Source organism: Erpetoichthys calabaricus, chromosome 9 (assembly GCF_900747795.2).
Source record: "Erpetoichthys calabaricus chromosome 9, fErpCal1.3, whole genome shotgun sequence".
NCBI lineage: Eukaryota > Metazoa > Chordata > Cladistia > Polypteriformes > Polypteridae > Erpetoichthys > Erpetoichthys calabaricus.
In genome coordinates, this window is record NC_041402.2 from 19,928,302 (window position 1) to 19,941,467 (window position 13,166).

At 38.5% G+C, this 13,166-nt stretch overlaps 1 protein-coding gene across 3 annotated transcripts in view; it reads right to left on the reverse strand.

Moving 5' to 3' along the window:
* LOC114657387 (astrotactin-2-like) overlaps window positions 1–13,166 on the reverse strand; it is a 2,479,169-nt gene that overhangs the window by 1,112,352 nt on the left and 1,353,651 nt on the right. For all 3 annotated transcript variants that reach the window (XM_028809185.2, XM_051931934.1, XM_028809183.2), the window contains one exon: window positions 10,234–10,318. In XM_028809185.2, coding sequence (XP_028665018.1) covers window positions 10,234–10,318 — 85 coding nt within the window. The remainder of the gene's footprint in view (window positions 1–10,233; window positions 10,319–13,166) is intronic.

Genomic DNA, 13,166 nt, shown 5'->3' on the forward strand with positions numbered 1-13,166 from the left:
GATATCAGACTCTTTACCAGTGGTCTTAGCCCTCCAGATGGTTAAAAATTACATGTTTTAAAACAAAAGCATGTGGGGTATCGTGTTAAACTATTTCAAGGTCTGTGATTACGAATATGATGTTGTTTTTGATTTTTAATCCTTTACAAGATTAGATTAGATTAGATTAGATTAGATTAGATTAGATTAGATTAGTTAAAATTAGATAAACCAAGCAGAAATTTAGATTTAAATTAACTAGGGATATAACCCTCTATCTATCAGACGGCGTAAAACTGACAAATTTCTATTACACTCAAGAATATTTAGACTTTAAACATACAGTATGATGCACACATTTTAACATTCTGAAAATCTGATGCAACTATTATCTATCCATTGCTTATGATGTACTTCTGCCTCATAATGTACATTATTACATTTTTAACAACACATCAAATTAGGTGGCTTACTGGTCCGTGTACTTTTTGGTATTTGAAATTTCATTTCAGAAAATATAATTTAAAAAAGAAAAAGAGGCACTTATTTGATTTTCAATTTAAAAGGTAAAAATGAAAAACGCAGAACAATTACTTTTTTCCTTTTGTTCTTCCGCACATCAGAAAAGACAAATGCAAGAAATGAGAACGAGACCGGTCCGTGTACTTTTTGGTATTTGAAATTTCATTTTAGATGCAAAAACGAAAATACGAAAAATGAAAGGAATTTTCAGATTTTAATTTTTGATTAAAGAATAAAATAAGGGAAAATAAGGTATTTTTTTAATTCAGTGGTAACAAATAGCAGTCATAAACTTAAAATTACACATAATTTTCTGGATTTATTTGTGATTCAAATAATGAAAGTGTTATAGCTCAAAAACAATAAAACAGACACATTTTCGTTGTCTGAAACCTGAGGTACTTCTTCTTCTGCACGATTTTTGACAACACGTGCGAACAGTCCTCCTCCTCACAACACATCGACCGACGGCCTTGAACTTACACTGCATGGCATCAGCAGAGGATGGACCGTTACGTTGTTTTTCAGAACAGTAAAAGAGTGACACTCCGGGACGAGGACATGACTGCAGAAAAACTGAGTTGCATCTTTCAGGTAAAAATACAATCTTTGCAAACTTTGCTTCATTGATGTAGCAGTTCTTTTAAGAAAGTTATTGTTATTACTTACTGCGAAACAGCTAACATTTGGTGATTTCATTTACTAACACTAAGTCTGGCAATTTTTATAGTGCTAGCATTTTGAATGTGTGTAAATGTGTGAATGGTCGCTCATTGACAAGTGTGACACATGTTAAGAAAACTTTCTGTAAATCACGTTGCTCTCCTAACATGTGTTACACTTTGCGCACTGTTAATACTCGAAACGTTTACTCGCTATAGTAGCCGGTAAAAGTCAATGAGCAACCATTCAAAATGCTAGCACTATAAAAATTGCCAGACTTAGTGTTAGTAAATGAAATCACCAAATGGTAGCTGTTTCACAGTAAGTAACAACAATAACGTTCATATAAGAACTGCTACATCAATGAAGCAAAGTTTGCAGAGCTTGTATTTTTACCGGAAAGAAGCGACTCAGTTTTTCTGCAGTCATGGCCTCGTCCCGGAGTGTCACTCTTTTAGTGTTCCGAAAAACAACGTAATGGTCCATCCTCTGGTGATGCCAGTGTAACTTCAAGGCCGTTGGTCGATGTGTTGTGAAGAGGACTGTTCGCACGTATTGTCAAAAATCGCGCAAAAGAAGAAGTACCTCTGGTTTCAGACAACGAAAATGTGTCTGTTTTATTGTTTTTGAGCTATAACACTTTCATTATTTGAATCACAAATAAATCCAGAAAATTATGTGTAATTTTAAGTTTATGACTGCTATTTGTTACCACTGAATTAAAAAAATACCTTATTTTCCCTTATTTTATTCTTTAATCAAAAATCAAAATCTGAAAATTCCTTTCATTTTCATTTTTTCGTTTTTGCATCTAAAATGAAGTTTCAAATACCAAAAAGTACACGGACCCATTCTCTGCTGATGCAGTGTAACTTCAAGGCCGTTGATCGACGTGTTGTGAGGAGGACTGTTCGCACGTGTCATCAAAAATCATGCAGAAAAAGAAGTACTTCTGGTTTCAGACAACGAAAATACGTCTGTTTTGTTGTTTTTGAGCTTTTTTTTCATTTTTGCTTCTAAAATGAAATTGAAAATGCCAAAAAGTACACAGACCCTTACTCTAAATCAGGCTTTTTTAAAATTTTTTACTTTGCATTTTGATTTGTGTTCCCTAATATGGCAGTTTACAGTTTATAAATCCTTTTTTGTTTTTGGAATTTCTTGTTTTATTTATTGGATTTATTTTTTCGATTTTATTTTTTGAATTGAACATTTACTGTTTTTCTTTATCTTGCCTTACTTTTTTTGTTTAATAAAATAATCACTTACAGTATGTGTCTATTTTATGCCCAGAGTTCATTTGATGGTTTCTTTCTTCATTTGTGGTAATTCATAACAAAAATATCATGATGCATATTGTATACAGTGGAACCTCGGTTCACGGACGTCTCGGTACACGTACAGATCGGTTTACGACCAAAAAGTTTGCAAAACTTTTGCCTCGGTTCACAACCACACACTCGGTATACGAACAAGCCAGGTTCCCTTTCAGTTCGTACATGTTCAGTCTCTCCCTGTGCATTTCCTGTGCAGCGAGCAAGAGAGAGAGCGAGAGAGTGCGACACACACACACACACACAGGCAGCACAAGAGAGAGACAGATGCACACACACACAGGCAGCGCAAGAGAGAGAGCTGCGCACACACACACAGGCAGCGTGAGAGTGAGACAGACGCACACACACACAGGAGCACACGAGAGAGACACACAGGCACTCCAGGCTTGCAAAAGAGATACACACGCGCACACACACACACAAGCGCGCACAAGAGAGAGAGAGCGAGAGAGGGAGGGATGCATAAGGTAGAGAAGGCTTGATTTTGTTTTCACTTCTGTTTACAGCGATCGGTTCGTAGCCTGCATTGTTGCAATGTTACTTTTCTTGGTGGTTTATTAAGTTACGGATTTTTCAAATGTTAATTTTTTCCCCTGTGCTTAAAACTCATTAAAAAAAGGTGTTGTTAGCGAGCGGTTCCTAGCACTATAGCGCGAACTCTTGCAGTGTTACTTTTCTCTGTTGTTCAAGTTTTCTCAGTGTTATTCAATGTTTTTACATTTAGTTTACTATTACGCTGTGCATTCTATGGTATAATTAGCTATATTTGTGCTTAAAAATTAAAATATATATATATATTTACATACAGTTCGTACGGTCTGGAACGGATTAATTGTATTTACATACAATCCTATGGGGGAAATTGCTTCAGTTCACGACCAAATTGGTTTACGACCAGAGTTTTGGAACGAATTATGATCGTGAACCAAGGTTCCACTGTACAGTGACAATGTGTACAAATATCACGATGTGATGTTTTCCTGTTTTGCTCACTTATCTGTTATGCTCACTAAGAAATAAAATTTGCACTGAACGATGATCAAGCATGAATAATAATAATACATTTTATTTCTAGGGCACTTTATATTAACAGTAAATCTCAAAGTACTACATAAAAAGTTTAAACAAAGGCAAAGCAAGATAAAAACAGAGATAAAACAACAATAATTATAGCATTCTTGTTAATAAGCTTTCCTAAATAGAAATGTGTTTATCTGTTTTTTAAAACAGCCCACAATCTGCTGTGTTCTCAGGCTCTCTGGTAGGACATTCCAGAGCCGTGGAGCAGCGACTGTAAAGGTTCGGTCATCCATTGTACGAAGTTTGGTCACAGGGGGGCGAAGGCGGTAGGTATTTGCAACATAAACATAAATTGTGCAACAGATTTGTGTTGAACCTTCACAATGTAGCAGAGACTTTGGTTTAAAAAGATCTGCATAAGAATATAGCATGTAAAAGAAAAAATGGTCAGAGGTTATTCTCACATAAAAAAATTAATTAAAAACAAGGTAGTTCTGTGGACTTTGTGGTTTCCATTGGGTGGCTTTGACTGTGTGGCCTTCATCAGTCTTTTGTGTGTCTAACCTTCATTTCCATTTTGAATATTTTTTCAGTGTAGGAATAATCCTTACCTCTATTTATTGCTTTTGAAGATATATTCAGCCTTTTTACAATTCAGTATGCCACTTGCAACCAAAGGTGCCAATGTACAGAGAGACAAATAGATTTATGCCGGTTTGGGAAGCTGAATGCTTACTATCCTGTTTAAAGGAGATGAAGATGATGATTCTGTCAGGGATTCTTGATCATTCCTTAACGGGAATCACACATGACAAGTCAGATTGATCTAAAAGTAGTAACATGACAGGCTCAGCCAACGTTGTATGGCAACTGATTAAACCAGAAGCAAATAATCAATGAGTGTGGATAATTTATTCATGACCCAACATGAATAGTCAGGATAAATTTAAAAAGGGTAGGGAGGAATGCGAGAGGTCAGCATTACTGCTCATTACCATGCACATTTAGGTCTCTTCCTCTTTGAGGAATCCAGTCCTCTGTAAAGTGACAGTTCATCAGCCCAGACGATAACTTGCCCAGCAGAACATATACAGCATTTTGAATCATAGGAAGCACCTTTGGGTTGAATTTAGCCCAAAAAAATGAAAGAACATATGACATCTGTTAAAAAAAAATGCCTGATTATCCATTCTGTCTCATTTAATTCAGAATCTTGTCACAGACAGCCGGGGTCCTTGTCAGGCCGGGGGAGCAAGCCTGGTCAGGGTGTTAACTCCCCCGGGATGCTAGATGGCAGCCCCAATGGGTTGCAGTGGTGCCTCAGACTCCTGCAGGACTTCATGGGAGACGCAGTTATCTACAGCTCTATTGGGATCCGGGGGTGCCGCCAGGGGTTGCTGCAGCTGTTCCTGAGCCCATGAGGGTAGTTCTTCTGCCACACCCGGAAGTGCAGCCGCAAGTGCTTCAGGTGCTTGTTGCTCCACTTCCGGGTGCCTTATATAAGGGGCCAGCAGAAACTACTTAGCAAGGAGGAGTGGAGGAGAAATAGTAAAAGAAAGAAGAAGGATTCTGTTAAGGTGTGCTGTTTCTGCTTGGACTGCATTGTGGGCTAATGGGTAAGGGGAAGACATTCTCCACGAGGGAAAAAAATAAAATAAAAAGCCTGTGCTTTTATAAGTGTGCCTCCTGTGTCTGTCTGTGTCAGGGTAAGCACTGGTATAGTGCATCTATTGTCACAATCTGAATTAACACAGACAATTCATGATGCGTGTACACGGGTTTAAATGAAAGAACGTTAAATGGAGAGCTTGGGGCTTCTTTGTCTTTTGAACCTCCATATTAACTAATGGTTGCTTGGTTTAAAACTAAAATAGGCCGTAAAGGCTCTGAATTGTTAACAACGAGAACCCAAAAAAACATATATCTTTAATAGTAAATAAATGGGTTCTACTTAAAAATTTGGTTAAAGCAATAGGCCCAGGGCCAAAGTTGAGTACCCCTGGTCTAGAAGATATCTCAATGTAAGAAATTAGTATGAGACATCTACTTGGTGATATCTTCAATGTCAGGTTAATATATTTTTACAATACACTGGAATACATAAAAAATGACAAGTATCTTAATATATATATACAGTACTGTGCAAAAGGTTTAGGCAGGTGTGAAAAAATGCTGTTAGCAAAGAATGCTTTCAAAAATGGAAGTGTTAATCATTTATTTTCATCATTCAACAAAATGCAGTGAATGAACAAAAGAGAAATCTAAATCAAATCAATATTTGGTGTGACTACCCTTTGCCTTCAAAACAGCATCAATTCTTTTAGGTACACTTGCACACAGTTTTTGAAGGAACTCGGCTGGTAGGACTAACCACAGATCTTCTGTGGATGTAGGTAGGCTTCCTCACATCCTTCTGTCTCTTCATGTAATTCCAGACACACTCGATGATGTTGAGATCAGGGCTCTGTGGGGGCCATACCATCACTTCCAGGACTTCTTGTTCTTCTTTACGCTGAAGATAGTTCTTAATGACTTTGGCTGTATGTTTGGGGTCGTTGTCCTGCTGCAGAATAAATTTGGGGCCAATCATACGCCTCCCTGATGTGTATTGCATGATGGATAAGTATCTGCCTGTATTTCTCAGCATTGAGAACACTATTAATCTCCAACTCCATTTGCAGAAATGCAGCCCCAAATGTTCAAGGAACGTCCACCGTGCTTCACTGTTGCCTGCAGACACTCATTATTGTACCGCTCTCCAGCCCTTCGACGAACAAACTGCCTTCTGCTACAGCCAAATATTTCAAATTTTGACTCATCAGTCCAGAGCACCTGCTGCCATTTTTCTGCACCCCAGTTCCTATGTTTTCGTGCATACTTGAGTCGCTTGGCCTTGTTTCCACGTCGGAGGTATGGCTTTTTGGCTGCAACTCTTCCATGAAGACCACTTCTGGCCAGACTTCTCCAGACAGTAGATGGGTGTACCTGGGTCCCACTGGTTTCTGCCAGCTCTGAGCTGATGGCACTGCTGGACATCTTCCGATTTCGAAGGGTAATAAGCTTGATGTGTCTTTCATCTGCTGCACTAAGTTTCCTTGGCCAACCACTGCGTCTACGATCCTCAACATTGCCCGTTTCTTTGTGCTTCTTCAAAAGAGCTTGAACAGCACATCTTGAAACCCCAGTCTGCTTTGAAATCTTTGTCTGGGAGAGACCTTGCTGATGCAGTAGAACTACCTTGTGTCTTGTTGCTGTGCTCAATCTCTCCATGACATGAAACTGTCTTCCACAACCTCACCTTGGTAGCAGAGTTTGGCTGTTCCTCACCCAGTTTTAAGCCTCCTACACAGCTGTTTCTGTTTCAGTTAATGACTGTGTTTCAACCTACGTGTGACATTGATGATCATTAGCACCTGTTTGGTAGAATTGGTTGATCAAACACCTGACTAGAATCTTACAAAATCCCTGACTTTGTGCAAGTGGACCTATAAGAATTGATGCTGGTTTGAAGGCAAAAGGTAGTAACACCAAATATTGATTTGATTTAGATTTTTCTTTTGTTCGCTCACTTTGCATTTTGTAAATTGATAACAATAAACAATCATTATTTATATTTCTGAAGGCATTCTTTGTTTACAGAATTTTTTCACACCTGCCTAAAACTTTTGAACAGTACTATATATACAATGTATTAAAACTGTCATTTACACTTTATTTGAAAACTAGCTGCATGTGGTCTTCGGGACAAAAAACAACTTGAAGACTCCCTAGCAGTTTTACTATATTTGTGAACTTGGAGAGGTGTCAGCTAACTCTTAAGAATTACCCAGTGCAGAGGACGTGGACCCACCTGTGCTTTTTGCCCCACTGGCTTTCATAAGAAGAAACTGCCGATACCACATCTTAGATCTATCTCTGGCATACGAATCCAATTAATCGTCGTCAGAAAATACTCCCACGTTTTTAGTGAAAAATTCGACCCTTGCTCTCTGTTGCTGAGGCATTCCACTTGCACGTTGTTGAGTCGCGGCATTTTTCTCTTCATCTGTGTCATTAGCACAATGTCGTTTGTTGCACACAGGTCACAGGTCTAGTGAGGTACATGCAAGCACGGAAAAAATGTAAGAAAAAATGTAAAAGTGCATGCATGCGCCATCTAGTGGCTGTGATTGAGCGTGAGCAGAGTGGACTGCTCCATACACACACACACACACACACACACAGAGGTCTTTTTGTTTATATACTGTATGTCCAATATATTGTAAGATTTGTCTAAAGCAAATCCTATTAAAAAGTATATTAAATATATTCCAATATAGAAAAACAGAAATAATTTACATATTTTACAGTACATTTTAGCATAATACAAGATAGTGTAATATGTTTACCCTTGAAATATTTAACAATATGTTTAAAAATAAATTCATATGAGTTGTACTGTATATATTTTTTATTTATTCTACATGTACTTAATTGTTGTAAGGGTGCTCAAAGTCTTTTAGTTAGAGGACCACTTTGATAACGTCAAATTCAACAATGGACCACTTGAGACTGACAGTCATCTCTGTAATTCTGTGTTACTTTTCCTAAAATTTATTTTATGACAGTCAATCTTGTCAAAAACATTAAGATTCAATCCAACCTTACTAGCTTTGTGTTTCAAAGTCCCAGATTTCAGCTAGTGATCCATAATTCCATGATCCATATAGTGAAAATCTTTAGCTATGAAGCTCGGTTAACCTTATCAGCACTGAGACACATGTCACTGGCACAATGGAGTTAAAGGAAGGCCTTGACCAGACTCAAGCTCTCCAGGCTGACATCAAAGTGACCTTACAAGAGAGGCCTGTATGGAGACTGAGATCATCTGGAATGGAGACCCACTAAAGTTGAAGTGAGTGAAGCAAGCAAACAAGAGCGGAGCAAGAAAGGGTGAAATTGAAGCAAACGTTGTTTGACAGAGTGCTTTGTGGTGGTAGTTTTAGACCCCTTTCTCATTTCTCTCAATATATTGATTTAGTAACGCCAATGTCAGCTAGCAGCCTTGATTGTTGGAAATCCTGTAAATGACAGACTAACCCTATCTGAGCAATTTCAAAGTCACTTTGCCCTGTCAGCTTGCAGACCCTTGAACTCACACTTGAGGACCACTAGAGCACACTTTGAGTGCCACTGATCTCAAAAGCACAAACTCCACTAAGACAGCACTTATGCTGAGGAAACTACAGAGCCATTGCACCAAAGGAGAGACATTGTGAATATCAGTTTAACAAATTGGGTACAAAACTTTAAACTATATACAGTGGAACTTCGGTTTGCAAGTAACTTGGTTTACAAGTGTTTTGCAAGATGAACAAAAAGGTTTAATAAATTTTCACTTGATAAACGAGCGAGGTCTTGCAGTACGAGTAGTATGTACTGTATACGCTGTGTCTGCTGAGCGTCATGTGATCACAACTGAGCTGATGGTTCTTCTCTCTCTCTCTCACTGCGGGATTGTGGGCAATCGTCTCCTATTCTCCGTCTGAGTCGGCGTGCCTCACTCATATAGTCAACATCCGTACGAGCGTATAGTGTTTACTACAGCATTAGCATTGTGACTGTGTGCGCGCGCGCGCGCTCGTTTGTGTGTGTGTGTGTGTGTATGTGTGCTCGTGTGCGCGTGTGTGCTGTGACGTGCGAGTCCCCGTCTTGCACCCTAAAACACGAAGCTGAGTCTCAGTACTTTAGCAACACCAGCTTTATTCAGCTTGAAACAGCAACAGCACGGTTATTGATACACAGACACAGCAGCCAGGCAGGGTCCTGCACATTTATAATGTTCCTTGTTCCTTGTATCACCCATTGACGGCAGGCGCTTATTGCATGTCCGCGATCTTTTCGGATTCGCTTTTACGGAGAACTGCTACAGCGCTGGGAGACTGCGATTGCTTTGGGACGCTCTTCCGCGTGTCGTCCCGTTGGGTGCAATCCCATAAGAGTTTAGAAACTCACTCACACCAGCCATGATTCTTTTCAAAGTAAAGTGCAAGTTAATTTGTTTTATGTATTTTTACTTTATATTTTGTATTAATCATTTTTTATATGAATAGTTTTGGGTTGTGGAACAAATCATCTGAGTTTCCATTATTTCTTATGGGGAAATTCACTTTGGTATACAAGTGCTTTGGACTACGAGCACGTTTCCAGAACGAATTATGCTCGCAAACCAAGGTTCCACTGTATTTGTTAAACCAATTTTTGTTAACAAGTTCTTCTTGCTGTTTGTGAAATGTAAAAACTTTGATCTTATTTTAAAATTATTATCTGTGGCGCAATAAGTAGTAGATATACAAACAATTTATTCACAAAACATACTTCATATGTGCAAGATGATTTACAGGATTGTCTCCACCTGTTCGCCATCCTGTTCAGCACATGCACCATATGTGGCACATAAATTGTCCACAAAAATTGTATATAAGCGTATACATAGCAGTACCATTAGTGTTAACATAATTTTGACTCACTTTTTTTTAAACAACTTCAGCAAAAATCTTTATTTTTCTTTGACTTTGAAACAACACTGCCAACTTACGCACAATATGTTGGATTGTGCGTAATTATATCAAAGTGTCAACCTTCTTTTCCACCTAACTGATATACAGTGTCTTCTTTGGGGCTAATACAATTAAAATATTTCAAAATAATGATTATCTTTAATCATCCTTACCCTTTGTTGTCTCCCCAGTCAGTCCTTATACAGAGATGTTTATGTACTGGATCTGGTGAGTAGCCTTCATGACAGCTGCATTCACCTGAAAAAAAGGACAACGACAGGCATATTCATTTATCTGTACTGAAAATAAATTGAAGATGTCTTTATCTTCTGCCCTGTTCATCCATCATGGGAGATCTCTACCCAGTAATCATTTCACAGAAAGACCGCACACTTTCAACTGCATTATTTCTTAGACGCACTACTGAATGTCCATTTTAATAATAAAGCTATTGGTTATGATATGTACTGTATATGGTTAACAAACAATGTGAAGATAAAATAAAGATTTGGACCAAATATCAAATGTAATTTAAATGACATAAAAAATCTACAGTAACTTTTTACTAGTTTATCTTATTTCTTTGCTTAACAGTGAGTAAATAGATGTCTTATGATACAATTAATTAAATCTGAGTATTTTATTGTAGGAAATACGAGTCATGTAATATGAGGAAATTACATTTGTATTAGTTAAAAATTTCTGCCAAAAGCCTCCCACCACTCTAAAGGACAGTCACCAGTTTTATGTGTTCACAGATCATTGGAACTTCTTTATCTTTATCCATCCACTTCTGCTTTGGCTTGTCTCGCTTTATCTTCCATACTTACTTCCATTTCCATCACACTTGTTTGTCCACATATTCATGTGTCTCCTTATCACATGTCCACACCACTTTATCCTAATTTCTTGTACTTTCTTTGATATAGTACCTCTCCTACTTTTGTTATATCTCTGATTTTCTCATTTCTTATTCTGTCCTTTTTTGTAACATCACACATCTATCTGAATATTCTCATTTATGCCACATCCAACTTCTTCTCCTCTGCTTTCTTTATGGATGATGTCTCAGCTCCATACATCATTGCAGGTCTTATCACTGTCTTAAAAACCTAACCTTTAACCTTCACCTTAATTCTTTGATCACACAATACTCCTGATACCTTCCTCCATTTGTTCCATCCACACGGCACTCTATGGGTTGTCTCTGCATCTAGTTCTCCATCTTTGGCTATCACTGATACTAGGTATTTAAATTTATCCACTCTTTTCAATAGCTCTCCCTGCTGGCTGACTTCTGAATCCTGATCATCGTAAAACCCCAAATATTTTGTCTTCTTCCTGTTTATTATCATTTCTTAAATCCCCTAAAACTCTTCTTCATTATTCCAACTTCCTCTCCACGTCATCCTTTCTGGTGCCACACAACACAATGTCATCAGCAAAAAGCCTAAACAAGGGAGACTGGTCTTTAATCCCATGACTCAAAACATCCAAAACCAGATCAAATACGATTACTGGTGCAGACCTTTTCTCTTTCATGTACCCCCAGACCACTTGATGTGGCATTCTATCACAGGCCTTTTCCAAGTCAATAAACACATAAACATATCCAAACCTGTCCAAAGTTACTGCATAACTGAGTAAAACACCTACATTATTCTTACTAAGATGAGTTTAATATGTCTAAACATACTGTATAACCAATGAAAACACCTACATTATTCTTACTAAGATGAGTATGTCTTTTCATCCATTAAGTGTGTCCATTTAATTGAATTTTAAGGTCATGGGGGTGAATCTCAGTACTTTGTACTGTTGATCCCAGATATTTAAACTCATCCACCTTCACCAACTCTACTCTCTGCATCCTCACCATTCCACTGACCTCCCTCTCATTTACACACATGTATTCTGTCTTGTTCCTACTGACCTTCATTCCTCTCCTCCCTAGAGCATATCTCCACCTCTCCAGGGTCTCCTCAACCTGCTCCCTACTGTCATTACAGATCACAATGTCATCAGCAAACATCATAGTCCACAGGGACTCCTGTCTAATCTCGTCTGTCAACCTGTCCATCACCATTGTAAATAAGAGCGGGCTTAGAGCCAATACTTAATGTAATCCCACCTCTACCTTGAATGCATCCATCACTCCAACAGCAGACCTCACCAGTGTCATATTTCCCTCATACATATTCTATACAACTCTTACATACTTTTTTGCCACTCCCAACTTCCCCATACAGTTCCACAACTCCTCTCAAAGCACCCTTTCATTTGCTTTCTCCAGGTCCACAAAGACACAATGTAACTCCTTCTGTCCTTCTTTATACTTCTCCATCAACACCCTCAGAGCAAACATCACATCTGTAGCACTTTTTCCCTGCATGAAACTACACTACTGCTCACTAATCATTACCTCCCTTCTTAACCTAGCTTCCATAACTCTTTCCCATAACTTCCTGCTGTGGCTCATCAATTTTATCCCTCTGTAGTTACTGCAGTCCTGCACATCCCCCTTATTCTTAAATATCGGCACCAGTACACTTCTTCTCCACTCCTCAGACTTCCTCTCACTTTCCAAGATTCCATTAAACAATCTGTTTAAAAACTCCACTGTCATCTCTCCTAAACCCCTCCATGCTTCCACAGGTATGTCATCTGGACTAACGGCCTTCCCATTCTTCATCCTCTTCATGGCTGTCCTTACTTCCTCCTTGCTAATCCGTTCCACTTCCTGGTTCACTATCTCCACATCATCCAACCTTCTCTCTCTCTCATTCTATTCATTCATCAACCTGTCAAAGTACTCTTTCCATCTGCTCAACACACCCCTCCTCGCTTGTGAGTACGTTTTTCATCATTATTCCTTATCACCCTAACCTGCTGCACATCTTTCCTAGCTCAGACACTCTGTCTAGCCAATCGGTACAGGTCCATTTCTCCCTTCTTAGTGTCTAACCTCTAATATAACTCATCATACGCCTTATCTTTAGTCTTTGACACCTCTTTCTTCATCTTATACCTTATCTCGTTGTACTCCTGTCTACTTTCTTCATCTCTCTGATTATCTTACTTCTTCTTCACCAACCTCTTCCTCTGT